At 46.3% G+C, this 18,437-nt stretch overlaps 1 protein-coding gene and 1 long non-coding RNA gene across 5 annotated transcripts in view; one reads left to right on the forward strand and one right to left on the reverse strand.

Moving 5' to 3' along the window:
- Positions 1 to 1,100: 1,100 nt before the first annotated feature.
- SERTAD2 (SERTA domain containing 2) overlaps positions 1,101 to 18,437 on the reverse strand; it is a 114,031-nt gene continuing 96,694 nt past the window's right edge. For all 3 annotated transcript variants that reach the window (XM_072768621.1, XM_072768622.1, XM_072768620.1), the window contains one exon: positions 1,101 to 6,557. In XM_072768621.1, coding sequence (XP_072624722.1) covers positions 5,552 to 6,553 — 1,002 coding nt within the window. In that variant the 5' untranslated portion in view covers positions 6,554 to 6,557 and the 3' untranslated portion in view covers positions 1,101 to 5,551. The remainder of the gene's footprint in view (positions 6,558 to 18,437) is intronic.
- LOC140600368 (uncharacterized) lies at positions 6,283 to 10,679 on the forward strand. 2 transcript variants are annotated; one of them, XR_012003629.1, is made up of 2 exons: positions 6,283 to 6,672; positions 7,142 to 10,679. It is a non-coding gene; the product is annotated as an uncharacterized lncRNA (long non-coding RNA). The 2 variants fall into 2 exon arrangements; XR_012003630.1 differs by having other exon boundaries at positions 7,418 to 10,679.

Consider the following 18,437-nt stretch of genomic DNA (forward strand, 5'->3'; position numbering starts at 1 on the left):
AGGTGTCGGCGGAGTTGGTTCCTCCTGAGGGCGGGGAGGATCTGCTCCACACCTGTCCCCTAGCTTCTCGTGGTTTGCTGGCAGTCTCTGGTGTTCGCTGGCCTGCAGACGTATGGGCCGCTCTCTCTGCCTTCATCTTCACACGGTGCTGTCCCTGTGTGCTCAAGACCTCCCCGTCTTATAAGGACATTAGTCATATTGGATTAGTCATTTTAATCTGGTGATCTCTGTGAAGACCCTACTTCCAGATGTAAGGTCACATTCTGAGGTCCTGGGGGTGAGGACGTCAGCACATTTTTTGGAGCACGCAATTCAGCCTGTAACACCTCCCCGGCACCAACCCCCCACATATTCCACTGCTGGCTGACTGGGATCTTCATTACACAGGCCCCTCAGGTCCAGCTCCATTCCCTACCAGCTGCTATGGTAGGCCAGGAAGGCCTGGACCAGGCAAGGCTGGACCCCGTGACTCCCATCAAAGAAGGTTGCCCAGCATCTCCTCCGTGAACCTCTGGAAGATGATGGTGAGTAAGGCGGGCAGGGAGGGGACCTGCTGGAAGAGGAGGAACACGGTGGCGAACCACTGGTGCTTTGTAACGTCAAGTCCAGCCTCAAGGATGTTAGAGAAACCTCGGGGGCACTCAGCAGATAGGAAGCAGCTGCAGCAATGGGAGGCAAGGAGAGGCGGGCCCGGGGTAGGGAAGCTGTGGTCGGGATGGAAAGGAGGCAGCCCGGGAGCGCGGATGTGGTGGCGCGGGGTGGCCGGGACTGCAGGGAGGCCCGGAGGGGCAACAGGGTGAGTGTGAGGTGGCAAGGCTGGCAGATGCTTCACGCCAGGGCCTGAGAGAGAGGGGCAGGAGCTGGACACCAGTTTTCATAGTCCCAAGTGGGTCAGCTCCCGCTGGGAAAGAGAAGTGAGAACGAGGAGGTCGAGAAGGGTCAAGGGGGGGTAGGAGAGCCAGGAGGCCGAGACAGTTTGAGAAGTTCAACAGCACCAACCCCAGCACAGGCCGCCGAGTGGGCCGTTCCTTCACACAAGCAAACTGTGACACCCCAGCTGGTAGTGCTCCAGTCAGAAGCAAACTGCAAACACGCCTCTCTTCATCTTTTAACTGTTTATTGTATAATATAAAACTACAAAAGTAAGACTGCTCATTTCCATGTACATTTAATCTGTCCAATTGTTTAGATTACAGCCCGAACCTACGTGTGAATACAGCTATCTGGGTTCCGATGTAACGTCTGTAATATTGCATAGAAAAGGCACAGCTCTCAGGTCTGTGGGGGAAAGGTTACACCTCCTTTCTGACAAAAGCCTTCCTCAAAAACCATGCACCAAACATGTCACTATGTACATCTCTTCCAAAATCTTGTTTGTTTGCTTGTCTGGACTGCACTTCTCTTCCAAACTTGTTATCCCCAAAACACGTCCGAAATTTTTATTGGCTTTGTCTGCAATAGCATTTGATCCTGGCTAATTTTCAAGAACCATTTAGACTCATTCTTAGAAGCACTGAGAACAACTGTACACAAGCAGGACGCACACACCTCGCTGCCTTTGGCAGTTACAGGAAGTTAACCATTCACAGCCAGAACAGGTTAGGTATGCTCTTTTCAGTATTTTCGTAAAATGTATAAAGGTCCAATTTGTAACAGCAAGGTTTTGAAATTAAGACAATTCATACAGAGGGTAACAATCGCTGCACAAAGTAGAGTCTTTTTGTGTTTGTTTTTTTTTTTTTTACATCTGTCATTTAAGAAGGCTGCCCTGTGGTATTCATAATTCATTGTTTACCACAAAGGTGGTTAATAAATTTAAGCTTTAAAAACGATCTGTAAGATGATACTTTGGCTCTTTGGAGCTTATTTATTTAAGAAATTTTCCTTGATTGACCTCAGGGCAGTTGGGATACTCCACGGGGATATGGCAATAAAAAGCTCAATTGATAAAGACACTCGAGGTGTAGCGGAGGCTCTGGCTAGTTCTCACCCTTGGGGGTGAACGAGGGTCTCAGTGTGGTTGCCCCTTCTGTCATCAAGAGAAAGTGTTACTAAAAAAAGTTTAAAAATATCAACCCTTTGATGCTTGATTTTCTTAAAAAAATTTGGAGGTATTAAAACATTCCTCATCCATACCTTTTGCATATTTCAAATAGACCTATACAGAGAAGAGGATAAAACTGAACGTGGACGGTGCATACAATGAGAAGATCCAGGGGTCTGGCTCGGACCCCCTTTGAACACAGACTGACATTCCTACAAGAGAATGAATACATTCCTACCATACATTCTGCACATGGTACGATCCAGATGTTGTTAGAGCTCCACAGTAAAATAAATATATTTACACAGAAAAAAAAGGAATAAATAACTTATGAAAAAAATCACTTCAAATTCAAAGCTCTTATTATTCTGCTCTCATCTTGTCATTTCATTGCACATCACTGTCAATAATTTTCCTCTCCCAGCCCCACCCAGCACGTCTTTCTCATAAAGGCACCTCAAACCGCCTGCCTGACTCCAAATGCCACACCATGTCCTTTAGAAAGGGGGAAGGCACTACAGCCAGGTGGCGTCTGGAAGCGCATCCCAACACTCAAACTGGGGCTTGGAGATCACACCCAGGCCCGCATTCTTCCCCATTGGGACGTCGCTTTGAAAAAAATAAGACAAAGATAACTTGGACGCTTGATGTTTTTGTTCTTCGTAAGATGGGCCATTAATTTCCCATGTCTTCCTCAACAGACCTGGAATATTGAGCATTTATGACAAGGGTGTCCAGCGTTAAAAAGCACTTGCCTGCTGTTGTTGGGGGGGTTTTGTTTTGATTTTGAAGCCCAGCCTTACAAATATGAGAGAGTCAGAGAACCATGTTTGGGCAACACTTTGCTGTGCTTATTTGAACTGTTGCCCAACATATGGGATTTGTTTAAACACACGATTTGCTAATCCAACCAAAGTACAGTTGTTCTAAGTTACTGTAAATCAGTTTTTAACAATGGCAAATCAACCGCCTTGCCCTGTTATTGTTCAGAATAATCAACACTATTGTGTCTGTGTACGTACGTATGTGTGTGCGGCATGTGGGGACTTTGCCGGGTTATCAGAAGGATGGTGTCTGGGCAGACTTGTTCTCCACAGGAAAAGGAAGCTCTTAAAATGGACAGGCACAGTGACACGGAAGCATCTACAACCACCCTCACCCTAACTGTATGGTCCCTGGTCCTGTCAAAGGAAATGACACATCTGCAGCAGTGAGAGGTGCCCAGGTGGAGGCTGCTTGTAGGAGAACAAGTGCAATTTGATCTGTTTCTCACTGCTCGGAGTTGACAATTAGCCTTTAAAAACACATTCAAATGGGGGAGGGGGGGAAGTAAATTCGATTATAGAAAAATTTAATCCTATCACACGCAAATCTTTTGCTTAAGTGAGCAGTTCCTTCATCACAAATGTATTTGCTTTGCCATGTGCATTATAAAAATAAAACTATCTATGGCTTGTTTAAAGTGCCATTTTATAAAGCTGTCTTATTTTAATTGGCCAGAAAGACTCAATTTTATCCATGGCAAGAAGTGAGCAGAATTGGTGACTGAATATTGACAAATGACCAACAACAAAGACAACAACAATAACACAAATCCCATAATTTAAAAATTCTTAAATAAATATAAAAGTTATTCCTAAAGAAGCCATCTGCATTTCAACAATATAAGGTTGTAACCAGCTAAAGTACCATTGGAAGAAAGAAAAAAAAAAAAAAACTGAAACGAAAAGGCCATCAACAATTTCGGCAACAAGCATGATACATTGCAAATGTTTTAAAATTAAATGTACACCGCTAGGAATAAAAAGCTACTTCTCAAGTGTCCTGGGGGTGGGGGTGGGGGGTGGAGTGGAGGGGAGGCAGGGGGAAGGAGGAGGAACATGCATAGAAAGTCCTGTCTGTGTATTTGGGTAAAACAGCCTTGTAAAGTGTAGTTGAAGCGGTTGATTCAAGGAAGCAACCAGACTGGAAGCTGTGACATAACGGTACCAACTCCAGGTTCAAGAGCCAACGGATGTTACAAGACAGCATCCCTGGCCGGGCCGAGGTGAGCTGAGCTCACTGTGGTGATCATCAGGATGCCATTTTCAGCACTTAGCAACAGAGGGAACAAAAAGCTCTAGGGAAGGGAAGCTGGAAAAGACAATTGAGCAACACAGTGGATGGATGCCTTCTGGGGTAGTTTCTTCCTTGCGAGCCCTAAGCATTGCAAACAGGGTTTAGTTCCACGAAGAGGTCGGTTTCTTTTCAGAAAATTTTGTTCTCATGTAAAATTTCAGGTCATTGTAAAAATTATGCCAAAAGGGAAAGATCTGGGTTTCTGTCTAAAAAAATAAGAACAATTAAAAGCACAAACTTGGCATAAATACGGTGAGTATTCGGTAGCCTTCCCCTCCAGAGAGGGAGCTAAAGAGAACCATCACTTCAACCCCCCCCCCTCCCCCGAGCTCCAAGGCCATCTCCCGCCAACTGCTGAATGCAAGTTTGATGAGCGGATATGGCTCTGGCTTTGGAAGTCACAGTGCTGGCGGGTGTTCATGCCAGGGGGTCGGTCGCCTGTGGGATTTGGGTGTGATGCATCGCCTGGCCCTTTCTTAAAGCAGTGTGTGTGTGTGTGTGTGTGTGTGTGTGTGTGTGTGTTTGCATTTGGGGACATCGACTGCGGATTAATTTGATCCAATTTTCTCTTTGCACCAAACACATATAAAACATTACAACTCTATAAAAGTACAAGTGCAACTTGTACATCTGAAGTTTTGCAGGAACTATGTGAGCAAATCCTATCAAAATAGCTATCTCATATGTATAAACAGCATTTGTTTTTAGAAAAACAATATCATAAACTGCAGAATCTGTACAAAAATATAAAATAAATTTGGGCAGCAGTTTCTAAACAGCCATGTAAATGCAACACTTAGGAGGAGTAGTTAATGCCTCTAAAAAGGCTGAATTGCCAAGTCAACCTATACAGGGCGAAAAATGCCAGAAAAGGTACTGAGATTATCTAAATAATATATATATATATTTTTTTCTCTTTTTACCTCTTGCAATAAAACTTATAGAAAAAATAGACAAATATGCACATGCAATTTACAGCTTTTCCAACTTCTTCCTTGTGCTTCACTTGAACTGTTTGTCTTTTGTCATTCGGCATAGCCACGTGGTCTTCAAAGGTGTTCCTTCCTATTCCAGGGCAGGTAGGTCTCTGGGAACCACTCGAAACGGCGTATTGAAAGTGGTCCTACGTGGATGAAGGCACTCCAACTCTGCTCAAAGCAAAAAAAAAAAAAAAAAAAAAAAAAAAAGGAAAGAAAGAAAAAAAAAGAAAAAGAAACAAACAAACAAAAAAATACCCCAAAAACAAACTAGTGTGATCCTCGAGTAAAACGATCTTCTCTGGAAAAGGCAAGCAAGGGCGCATGCGCAGTGCGGAGAGCTGAGGGTGCGCGCCGCCGCCGCCGCTGCTGCCGGGCGGGCGGGGCGCGGGGACGCCGGTCCGCGGGGCCCTCAGGAGCCGACCAGCACCTCCATGATGTGGTCCAGCTCCGTGAGGTCCATCTTGAAAGGCTGACTCGGGGCGACCGGCTGGCTGCTGTACGGGGCCAGCGTCTTGAGGAGGTCGTCCGCCGACACCGACACCGGCGCCATCTTGGAGGCCGTCCCCGCCGCCGACGTGCAGGGGTCGAAGTCGTACATGGACGTGTCGATGTCGGCGAACAGGATGTCGTCCAGGGTCAGGTCCGTCAGGAAGCCCGTGGACGTCGTGATCTCAAAGTTCCCGGGCAGAGGGTCCATGAGCTTCGGGTCGTCGGGCTTGGCGGCCGCGCCGCCCCTGGAGCCGTCGGGCCCCGCCGCCGCCGCCGCCGCCGCCGCCGCCGCCGCGGCCCCGGGGGAGGTAGGTGTGGGGCACAGCTCCTCGATCTCGTCCAGCGCGGAGGCGAAGCTGTCCTTCTCGGGCGCCGGCGGCGGCGGCGGGGGGGGCGGCGGCGGCGGCGGCGCGGGGGCCGGCAGTCTGAGGGGAGCCGCGGGCGGCGCGGCCGGGGAAGTGCAAAACGTGCCGTCGTCGTCGTCCTCGAGCAGCGAGGCGGGCGTGAGGCAGGCGTCCAGGGGCGTAGTGCTTCCGAGGTCGCCGCCGGCCGGCGGGGGCGGGGCCGGGGCCGGGGCCGGGGCCGGGGGCGGGGCCTCCCGGTAGCTGTCGCTCAGCGGGCCGGGCGGGGGCGGGGGCGCGGGCGCGGGCGCGGCGGCGGCGGCGAGCGCGGGCCTCAGGCTGCCTTCCTGCTTGAGCTCCTCCTGGATGCGCCGCAGCATGTTGTTGATGAGAACGGTCTTTTGCAAGCTGGGCTCCGTGAGGGGCCTGTGGTTGTAGAGCTTCATAAGGGAAATGTTGAAGATAGTCTGGCGCTGTAAGGTGTAAGACACCTTGGACGGACCGTCGGAGGGAGCCAGGATTTTGCCTTCCAGCCCATCTTCATGCTCGTCAAACTTCCGTTTTTCCCCTTTACCCAACATATATCTGCAGAGGAGAAAGGAAAGGGAGCGGCATCAACCACACGGAAACTCATCATTTTCTGCCCTAAAAGGGACGCCGATTCGGGGTTCGGGGCTTGGACTTCAGTTGCTTGCCCCAGGTTGGTGAGAAGACACGAACTGGCGGGGCAGGGCGTGTGTGTGTGTGTGTGTGTGTGTGTGTGTGTGTGTCTGATGGAATGCGAGAGCATTGGGAAATCTACCTTTGTATGCTGGTGGAGCAATTTTTATCACTAGGTAGTCTGGTGAATGTATTTCTTGAGAAATGTGTACGACACGGACAAGTTAAACGTTACCATGGAAACCATGATTTTGACTTTCTCCACTCGTGCGCTTGCGTTCGCCTGCCTAACATTACCATGCAGGTTCAGTTTCCCTCCCCCAAACAGATTTATTTTTAACGCCCAAGAAAACACCTACAATGCTATGACCTAACAGATAAAGGTGTCCCAGATTACAGCTTGAACACGTCTCGAAGGATTAAAAGGACCAAGGTGGGGGGGGGGGGAGAAGAGGAGGGCACACACAATTTTGCTAGAACCCTGTGCAAAACGTCTTTTCCTTCCTCAGCATGCACAGAGCTTTTCTGCCTGTTGGGTGACATGTGGCCTAGCACCCGGCCTGGGTTAAGTGACCACAGCGATGGAGCAGCCACCGCTTCTCAGCCCAGAATAAAGTGGAGGAATGTGGCTTTCCCAGCCCAAGCGCCAGTGGCTCAATTTGATTGCGTACAGTTAACGTCTGACTGCAACCGCACGAATTTAAAAGTAATTTGTTCTGATTATAAGACCTGCTGTTTGAGTACGTGAGACATTTCATAACAAAATACCTACTGTGATTCCACAGATACACACGTGCTTCGGAAAAGAGCCAACCACCTCATATCTCAGACCTTGACATTTGGGAATGGCGTGAGTTTTAACACCTGCCCTGCCTCACCTGCCGCTCCCTGCCTATGCCGCTGCCTCCTTGCCTGCTCTGGCCTTACTGAGGACTCCCTCGGCCGGCTGCACCTTCTGGAGAGTGTTCCTTCCTTTCAGAACTTCTACCGTCTAAACAGAACAACTGTTCTGTTTAGTTCTGTTTCAGTACAACTGCAAGCCCACTGGTCTTTGCCTCACAGACCTCACTTTCTAACCATTTAATCAGGAAAGTTGTTCTCCTGCTGTCCAGACCAGAAGACATGGTTCTCATTAAGCCGGGCCTGTGCTTGCTCCCCCAGCCGGTCTGCAGCACTTACCCACAGGCGAGTGTTAATCCTCTCCTGGGTGCCACTCACTGATATCTTCATATACAAGTAGTTTGTACTTATCCAATTTTTCTTCTAAAAGCGACTTGCCTTTTACTGAATTGCTTCAGCTGATTTTGATGGAGCCTCATTCAGTCTTTATATTTGTTTACTCATTCTGCATCTATGCTGTCGTGGGCACTCTGCCAGAAAGTGGGTAGTCCTGCCAATGAATAAAGCCTGGTCTTCAAGGGGCTGAATATCATCTCCTACACCTCATTAGCATTTTGAGTTGAGTCTCATCCTAAAGGAATAAAGCTAACCATAATAAAACCTCACAGATCTTCCTTGCAACACTTTGTTAAGGAAGACCACGCCACACCACCCCCCATCCCTCCAAGGCGGACAAACATGCAAGTGGGTCACAGGACACACGAGTTCCACTTGCAGTAGTCACTGCCTTCACGTGCCTCAGTCCCCAGGAGAGAGAGACAGCCGCAACCCATCAACGTCAGAATCAGCTTGCGAATTTATTAACGTTCATAAAGAATGTACAGTTACTTGTATGAAACACTCTGCCTTATGTAAACATTAAGAAAATGGATGTCAATCACAAGGACCAAAGACCTGTCCCATAATGTTCTCTGAGGCAAGGAAGATACGCTAGTAATAACTCTTATATCTACTGCTCCACATGACAAAAACATTTCCTACTGTTTAGTGCTAAAAAGTCATTTGTATATATACTTTGCATAGAACATTTCCTATCTAAAGTATCTGTGCTCATTTAAACTTGAGTGTGAATCAGAGACGAGGTGATTCCATTTCACGTTACAAAACACTTTTTCCTTTATGCCTTAGAAGTGTTACTGGACGACTGTGTTTTGAAACAGTTATACTATTTGTATCTGTTTAAAATTTAACCTTTAAAATACTCACTTCTAGGAAAATTCCATTTTTGCCAAAGAGCTCACTGAGCATGTGTAATTCTCATTATAAGGCTATAAAATGGTCTATGTTACTGGTTACAGGTAATCGCACCTGATACATGTAAACCTGTGCAACAGTACACATATGCATATAAATACACTCTAAAACAGTGTTTCTCAAAGTGTGGTCTGTGGAAGGTGCCAGTCTGTGAACTGTTACTGGCCCCTGACGAGTTAAACAGAGATACTGTGTTATTTAGAAACTTTTACAGCAAATTTACAGAATAATTGTATATCTGTATATCTAATTTCTAAAATGGGGCTTCCATTTTTGTCTTTGTACTTTGATTTCACTTCTCTAGTAAGTATTTTTATGTTTTACTAAAGTATTCATCTATGAAGGAGGAAAAAACAAGATGATCCTTTATCACAGAAAGTTTGAGAAGCACTGTCCCCAAATGTTAACCAAAAACAAATAACAAACAACTAACAACAAATTACAGCAAAGACTTTCCTTTTAGTCATCGATACAGGATTGTCTTTTTTAAAGAATTGGTGACAGGATAAACAATACTTTCTCAATAACTTTCTCAGCAAGGATTACTTACTTCTCTAGAAATAATTACTGAATGAATAAAACTCGAATATTTACCAAGCATGCAGTACTATGGGCATTTAGCAGAACTCCCACAGCTGAAGGAGACGGGTGGCGATGTTTTGGATGAGATTTCAAAGTGAGAAGCACTTAATTTCCAAGTAGAATGATCCAGCTGGTCATAGCTGTGTGATAATCCTAATGATTTAGGAACAGCCTGGTAAGATGTTGTAATGCTGGAAGGGGAAGGTGGAGGACCCTCGTAAGCAGGATAGACAAATCGAACCTTGGATGCTTTTCAAGTGTGTAAATAAGAACCCATGATAGAGTGTGTCTCAAAGCAGGTTTGCCTTCATTTCTCTATAGCATTTTATGAGGCAAAACTGGCTCCACACACCCAGTGAGATTGCAAAACGCACACGATCCTGAGTCGTATTCCTGATTCTATCTACCTTGTTATCAAAAGGAAGAAAATGCAACAATATAATAAAAACAGCCCCACGTTTTCCCTTAAAGACTTTAAATTAAAAAGAAATTTTGTTAAAGGTCAAAGTTTTTCCAGAGTTTGCTTTAGCACATCGTCTGAGTCCAGTCTTCCCACTGACCACGTTCAGAGGAGGCCTCCAGCTCCCGGAGTGGGAGGTTTTGAGAACTCTCACTCGCAGCGCAGTAAGGGTGTTAATGACCACCTTCTGGAGCAGGGCACGCTTCAAAGAAGACGAGACAAGCCACTCAAGAACCTGAGGGCAAAGCCAAATGGTGTCTCTGGGCCTGGAGCTGGGCTGGCCAAAGCCAGGGTCAGCAGCTCCTCAGAAGCCTCTTTCCCCAGGCACGCGAAGAAAATAACAATAGCTCTTGAAAGCACGCCTAGTGGAGACGCACGTGACCTTTTAAAAGGCCTCACTAGGCTGCAGCTTGAAGATGAAGCAGTAGCTGGGGCTCATTTAAGGGAACCCTGGGGCAGGGGGTGTTCCGCTGTTCCTGCCTCAGAGGCCCCGGCTGGGGACAAGGGGCCTGCCGTCCACTGAAAGGAGGGGCTTGTGACAAGTGTGGCTTCTAGGCCATCCAGAGCCCTGACCCCCCTCTTTGTCTCCTCTCTTGGCTTGTGAGGACTTAAGCCCAAAGCGCATGTCTTCTACCCAAGTTTTCAAAGATCCAAGACCAACCCTAGAACTTGAGGGCTGGTTAGAGACCTCCTCACATGGAGGAAGGAGGTGGCTGCTTCCTCCCTTTTCTGCCCCTCCAAAGGAGCCGAAAGCCAACCACAGGCACTCTTCTCTTGGATATCCGGTGGTTCTTAATATAAGCTTCTTGAGATAAAACACCCTTCTTTCCAATAAACCTGTTAGAAACAAACTTCTAGCGTACTGATTCTCTTAACGTAAATTTTAGCAAGTATTCACCACAGCAAACTAAGTTTTGAAAATAAAGAGTGAAATTCTTGAATACCAACATAAATGAAAATGTCTCTTTGGGGTTTTCTAGGAAGTTTAATACTGAATACAACTCTGTACACCAAACCTGGCTTTCAGTTGCACAGCTTTCACCAGAAAGGACCCTGCCCTCAAAAGGTACAATCTGCCTGGACAGAAGATCAAAAGTAACAAAGGGTCACTAGGGCTGTCTTCGGAAGAAGGAGGACCAGAAACACAGGGGCTGATTTTACCTCACTCTGGAGGGGTTTGCACTTCCAGATTTTACTTTATTTATTTACTTATTTGAGAGAGAGAGAGAGAGGATAACGTTATTTTTCAGCCCTTAACTCTGTAACTCAACAGTATCAAACTACTTTCACCTTTTTAAAAGTTAAAGTTCTTAAAAAAAATTCAAAGTTCTATATTTACTATGGTATATATTTATTAAGAATTTAAACTCTTTTGAACTATGAGAGAGAGAGAGAGAGAGAGAGAGAGAGAGAAGTGGGAGGGAGAGAATCTTCAGACTCCCACTGACCCTGGAGTGAGGTGGGGCTGATCCCAGGACCCTGAGATCACAACCGGAGGAGCCCTGGAATCAGCAATCAAAAGTCGCCTCCTTACCTGAGACTGAGCTACCGAGGTACCCCTGCACTTCCAGATTCTGAGTGACATCCATAGCAAGGTTATTATGGGCTGGGGTGATAGGAAAGACTTTTGGAGATAGGATTTGAGATTTAAATTTAAGGCGGGATTGCCTCATAATGCCTGTTTCCTACTCCAGATGGTAAGCTCTATGAGGGCACAGACTCCGTTGCATTCATCTCTGGATTCTCAGGACAGGGCAGTCCCCAACACACACAGAAGATGCCCCATAAGTAATTCCTGACCAGGGACACCTGGGTGGCTCAGTGGTTGAGCATCTGCCTTCAGCCCAGGGCGTGATCCCGGGGTCCTGGGATCGAGTCCCACATCGGGCTCCCTGCAGGGAGCCTGCTTCTCCCTCTGCCTATGTCTCTGCCTGTGTGTCTCTCATGAATAAATAAAACCTTAAAAAAAAAAAAAAATCCCTGGCTAAATGAACGGTAAATGGAAAGAATGAGGAAAGCCTCTGAAGGACAGCCAGAGAACTGTAAGGCAGAGACAGAGATGTGTGTGTCTTTCCCTGAGTGTGAACTGTGCATGGGAGGGAGGGTCTGAGGAGGAGGAGAACTGAACAGACCTCCCAGGTGACAGCTGTACAGGGCGGGACCTCGTAAGGCAACTTGGCTGGATTGAGGCACGTCGGGTGGGCAGGGAAACCTTAGCTCTCAGAAGGCTGTCTCGTGAATGAATGCCTGTCACACTTCTCGAACATGGGGAGCATCCGACCCACCTGAGGGCTTGTAACACAGAATGCTGGCCCCCTTGCCGCTAAGATTCTCATCTAGCACATCTAGTGTGGGAACCCAAGAATCTGTATTTCCAGGTTTACAAGTAATGCTGGTCTGGGGACCCTATTTTGAGAACCACAACCACCTCTTTTCCCTATCTGGCCATTTCATGTTTAAGCCTGTGGATATTTTTACCCAATTAATCTTGAGTCCAAAGGTCTTCCCTATTTGTGTCTAAGCAAGTAAGGAAAAAAAAAGAAATGAACAGTGCCTTTGCAATGGCAACTGACAACTGACATTAAAAAAAAAAAAAAAAAGCCTATGCAGATTTAAAGGGTCTTCAGTTTAACTTTAATGGTAAAGCCCAGCTTCTCAGCCTAATGCATCAGATCCCACTGGCTCAGTGGGACCCAGATTCTTCTTGGCTGTGATCTCAGAGTATAAGCTAGTGAGGCCTTAACCCCAGTGTCCAAAACGGAACTGAAACAGTACCTCTGTGTTACCCATGTGTTAAAAGGCTGACGTTTCATAGCTTTTGAATTGTTAAGGCATTAAGGAAAAAATGCAAACTCAATAAATAAATAAATAAAGTTCTTTTTAACTCCATGTTTTTCAACTTTTTAAAAGCTGTGCCTTAAAATTAAAAAAAAAAAAAAACACCCTCTCCTTTAATGCTATTTGAACTGTCAAACATAAGTATTATATTTAAATTAAGACTATTAAATCTAGGGACGCCTGGGTGGCTCAGCAGTTTAGTGCCTGCCTTGGGTCCAGGGCGTGATCCTGAAGTCCCAGGATCAAGTTCCACATCGGGTTCCATGCATGGAGCCTGCTTCTCCCTCTGCCTGTGTCTCTGCCTCTCTCTGTGGGTCTCTCATGAATAAATAAAACCTTTAAAAAAAATAATATTAAATCTACTTTTGCAAACTACCACCTCTGTCACCCACCCACATCCCCACCCTCCCAACAACCCGTTGCTTTAACCTGCAGGCTTTCCACAGCACTCCTAGGGACAGGCCCCAGCCCCCCCCTCTCCCCCGCAGCATCCCTGGTCCTGTGGGGCCCTGAATGGGAAGTCTCCTCAGCCTACCAGGAGGGCTGACTTTCTGACTATGTGCTGGTCCAAAAAGGATGTAGATCATTTCTTCAAAACACCTCAAGGCCGAACTGGTTCATACCTTGTATGCATTTTCAAGAGCCTGTTCCAATTTCTTTTCGACTAGTAAATAAAAACTAGAAATCCAGTGTTTTCCCTTCTCAGGAGTGTTAGCAGGCTTCACGATTGACATGTTGTTTTAAAAGTCAGTTAAGGAGGCAGAGCTAAGCCATGATGTCTGCAGTCAGGGAAGGGTAGGTGGGGCGGGGGGCATTGCTCCTGGGGGGCCGGTCACCAGCCTGCACACTTGGGGTCTGTGCGTGTGTTCGTGTGCATGCTATACTTTCAAAAAACATGTTTTAAAAATACAGTTAAGGGATCCCTGGGTGGCGCAGCGGTTTGGCGCCTGCCTTTGGCCCAGGGCGCGATCCTGGAGACCCGGGATCGAGTCCCACGTCGGGCTCCCGGTGCATGGAGCCTGCTTCTCCCTCTGCCTGTGTCTCTGCCTGTGTCTCTGCCTGTGTCTCTCTCTCTCTGTATGACTATCATAAATTTAAAAAAATTATAAAAATACAGTTAATAGCTCTTGAGAAAAAGGCTCCCAGTTCAAAGGGGAGCTTTGGAAGCCGTATCCCTAATCTCTTCAACTGTATCCTGCAATGTGACCGCTGGTTGCTGAAGGTACAGAAGTACCAAAGCTGACGCTAAAAATCATAAAAACGAGACATTTACAGTGATGCCAACAATTCAGAACCATGGTTTGATCTCATGGATCAACTTCATCTGAAGAAAACAAGAACCTAAGACAAAATGTGTGACAAGTGTCTTCAGAAAGGCTAGCAGGGGCTATTTCCTCATCTGACATCCTGTGCTGCCAAAACCCACAGCCCTTTAAGTGGAAACACACACAATCTTTCAGTTTCTTTTGGGGGTAGTAGTAGAAGGAAGGAGTGCCCTTGGCAAAAATCATTGTGTGTGCGTGTGACAGTCGACCAAGACCCAAAGCGAGGCTGGCCAGAGAAATGGCTCAGAGACAACTTCTGAGCACGGAATATTCTCATTTCTCTTCTCCTCCCCCCATATACTTGCCTTAAGATGCATTCTGGGTCCTGTGTTTGAGGTGGTCCAAACAGAGAACTTCTGTGCCTAAGAAAGGACACCTCCCACCGGCCACAGGGCACAACTCTGAGAAATGGTTCTCCTGTCAGACTGTCACACAGCAACTCCCAGGCAGGACGGAAAAGCCGGATCCAACTGGGGGCGGGGGGGAGCCACACTTGCTTAGACAACTTTTTACACTGGTAAAATAGTACACCTTAAAAAACACACAGGACTCAGAAATCTGATAATGTCTACACTTTTTAACACCCTCCCTCCCCCAAGTAACAACAGAACACACCCAGAAACAAAAAGCAAAAAGGCCACCCTATAAAGGACGCGGTAGGTTGAGGGGTGGCGGGGGCAGGCGGACAGGATCACGGAAACAGCAACAGGAACAGGCCCAGTCCTCCAAGGGCTCGCCACCCACGGCTGTGCCGATCGCCACGCTGCTCCTGGAGGTGGTAACAGAACCCCCAGCTCGGGGTGGGTGGTGGCGTGGGTGGGGGAGACCGGGCGGAACCAGCCCTCCCAAAGGCGGCCTTCAGACCCCAAAGTGACTGCCTCTGGCCTCGGGGAGTGGCGGAAACAGGGGCAAAATTCCAATGGGGAGCAAGCCTCTCTGCTTATTACAGGCAGGGCCAGGACTCCCAGAGGACAGGGGACAGTGTCAGTAACAGAACCCCTAAAGCTGCCCGCACTGGGAAGGGGTTTTGCTTTGTGTGTGTGCGTGTGTGTGTGTGTGTGTGTGTGTGTGTGTGTGTTTAAACAGAGCAAAAAAAAAAAAAAAAATCCAACCGAAGCTCATCCAGGATGAGGTCCCTGCAGTAACATCCATGCTAATTGGTAAGTAAGACAAAGCCTCCCCTAACAAATCAGCAATGTAATTATGAAGCCAGTCACTAGATGAAGCCAGTTAGGCGCGCTCGGGCGCTATTCTGAAGCTGTAACCCGACACCACTGTTTGCCGCGGCGCCTCCTCCGGCTCTGCCCGCTGCGCTGGGGTCTGGGGGGGCTCGGGGGGCTGGGGGGACACCCCCCCCCCACTGCACTGCCTTGGGGACCCAGGCAACAGTCCTCTCGGCTTTCTCGACAGCGCCTTAAAGCCTAGAGATAAAACCCAAACCCGGCCAGGGAGTCCGCCTGTAACTAAATTGAAAAACATAAAAACAAAAAACTTTTACTCTCTGCGAATGAATGTCTTCTGAAGTCCACATTTTAAGAAACTCCAGCTTTCCCTCTCAGGAGTTTTACTTCCAAACTTCCGTGAAACTGGGGACAGTTTCAGACACAGTTGGTTTGTCAAATATAATCTTTTCTCTTGGAAAAAAAAAAAAAAAAAAGCAGAAATTTAAACCTGGACAACTAACTGCGTTTAGCAGGCAAAACAGACTCAAATTCTGGGAGAGAATGTTTCAAGTAAATATTTCTTTGGAATATATTATGGCCTTGCTAATAAACATCTGCAAAGAAAAATGGTCTTTTCAGAATGTAACTGTTCAGTAGTATAAAGGGTTTCTAATAGCCTCCTTATTGGTTCCTCCACCAGCTGGGCATTTTAGTTCTAAGCTAACCCTGAAGAAACTGGGGACACCAGTCACCTTCTTCCAAAGACAGTGGAAATGCTAACTATTTAGTTTATTTTACCTGGGGATTCTGGCTAAAAGCACCACACCCTTAAAATAAAAGACTAAGCAGAAATATACAGATTCCTAAGTTGAACAAAAACATAACCAATACATGATGCCTGGACTTGCTTTAAAATGCTCTAGAAACAAACAAACAAACAAAAAACCGGTCATGGAGCTGAAATAAAATCGACAAAAACGTCGACAACTATTGAAACCGGGTAATAAGTACAAGGGGATGCGTTGCACTCTACTTTTCGGGTGTTTGGAATTTTCCATAATAAAAAGTTAAAAACACCCTCCCAACGCCACGCGTCCATACAGACGTTTAAAATCCCACGAGTGAAAAATCAAGTAAGCGCAATACATCAATTGCACCGTCGGCGAGAACTCTCCATGACTCGATGGTGAGCTTCCCCAGAAGGCGGCTGTCGAGGCCGAAGCCGATGCCGGGTAAACAAGCAAGCCCGGGGCAAGTCCACTCCTCTCCAGCTCCGAGAAGAGGCGCAGGCACAGCCGCGAGGGGGCGCGCCCGGCAGCGACCTGGGGATCTCCCCAGGCCCGCACAGGCCAGGAGGGGGGCCCCACGGGCCAGGCCGCGCGGGACCCTGCGAAGCAAGCCAACAGCCCTGCCAAGACCCGACTAAGTCATGTTGGGCTACGGGTCAGGCTCTGAAAATGCTGTCCTGAGAGAAAGGCCGTTGCCTGTACCCAAGTGACACTTGCCGTTTCAAAAACCACAGGTCGAAACCCCTGGAGGAGTCCTGAAGTGAGAATGCACAACAGCAGCAACAAACATACAAACATACAAACCCAAGTCAGGACTTGGGAGAAGCCAACAGTTCAGAATTTCCAGGGGAGGGGGTGGATCCTAAAGTGGACTCCCAACCACACCAGGAGTCCGTCTTGGTGTCAGCATTAAGAATTGTACTAGTATTGAAAAGCCTTCGATAATCCTAGTGCTTCTTCAGAACAGTGCTTCCACGCTAAACAGCTGCTTCAGGCAGTTATTTGGGAAAACTTCATAAAGGATACGGGGAGGAGCCATTTAATTGTAAAATGTAACAAAGTTAACCTTAGATAATGAAACCAGTTACTGTGTAACTAGCTTGCTGAAGTTTTTTTTTCTACTCAAATTACAAGTTGTGGTTCTATGATGCTGTATGTTCCACAATAATGTCCATGAGCCATGAACTATTATCACCAATCTTTCCATTTGAAACTTTATAAACATATTATTTTTATAATAATTTATTACAATTGTTAAAATTACGATGCTAATTCATACTAATTGGGTGTCAGGAACATCTTTTAACATGCTGAATCTAAAGACTCATAATCAATTAAGGGAAAAAATTCTTAGACTTCAATTTCTTTCTTTCCCTTGAGATAATGTGTCCGTATAGGCGAGGCGGCCTTGCTCCACCCCCATTCCCGCGCATAATGAAAATATTTTTTTCTCCTGTATTTATAATTGCTTGGATGGGATTCTGGTATCAACTCTCCTGTAGCGTCTTTTCCCCAAAGATACCTTGTTTTTCCCCTCACGTTAGAGACCCTTAATAAACAATGTCAAGGGGAATAAAAAGGCTTAGGGTAGAAACCAGATGCTTTGCCAAAAGTTAAGTGACAGTTTTTTTGTATGTTTTCTTTTAAAGAGAGCCATCGGATATATTAAACAGTCACCCTAAAACAGGCCAATGTAATTTGTTAGAATGAATCTGTATATTAAAAAAAATTGCATCTTTAGTTAAAACAAAAGGTTGTCTTCCAGGCTTTGTTAGCCAACTACTTGCCACTGAAACTAACAAAAACTAAGCATGTTACTTACATCAGGAAGCATTTCTATGCAAGTGTTTCTTATGGACTATGAAGGTTTTTGTTTTTTTATTTTATTTATTTATTTACTTTAAAAAGATTTTTTTTATTTATTCATGAGAGACTCAGATAGAGAGAGGCAGAGACACAAGCAGAGGGAGAAGCAGGCTCCCTGCAGGGAGCCCGATGCGGGACTCGATCCCGGGTCTCCAGGATCACGCCTTGGGCTGAAGGCAGGTGCCAAACCGCTGAGCCACCCAGGAATCCCTATGAGGGGTTTTTAAACTCAAATTCAGAATGCTTTATTACTGTAAAAAAAAATCATTTTAAAGAAGACAGGTTATAAATATGCCTCACAAATATCGAACAAATTTTGTCTTTTAACTTCTACATGCAGTCTAGTTATTTTTTAAAATTCACTTAATGAGTAAAACTGAACCCTGTACCGTAATGGTCCAAATCTGGTTTCCTTAAAAGAAATTTCTACAACAAGACATACATGAGAGGATAAAAACTAACTGAAGGTATAGGATAACAGAAATATACTTAAGAGACACATGAGAGGGAGTAAACTATGGAGGGTGCAGTCCCATATGAGTGACATCCATACTTGGCATGTTTATTTTAGTTACTCCTAAGAATTAGGCAGGCTAGTGATAAGGTTTTACAAAGACAATTTAAACTTT

Source organism: Canis lupus, chromosome 11, assembly GCF_048164855.1.
Source record: "Canis lupus baileyi chromosome 11, mCanLup2.hap1, whole genome shotgun sequence".
NCBI classification, from domain to species: Eukaryota; Metazoa; Chordata; class Mammalia; order Carnivora; family Canidae; genus Canis; species Canis lupus.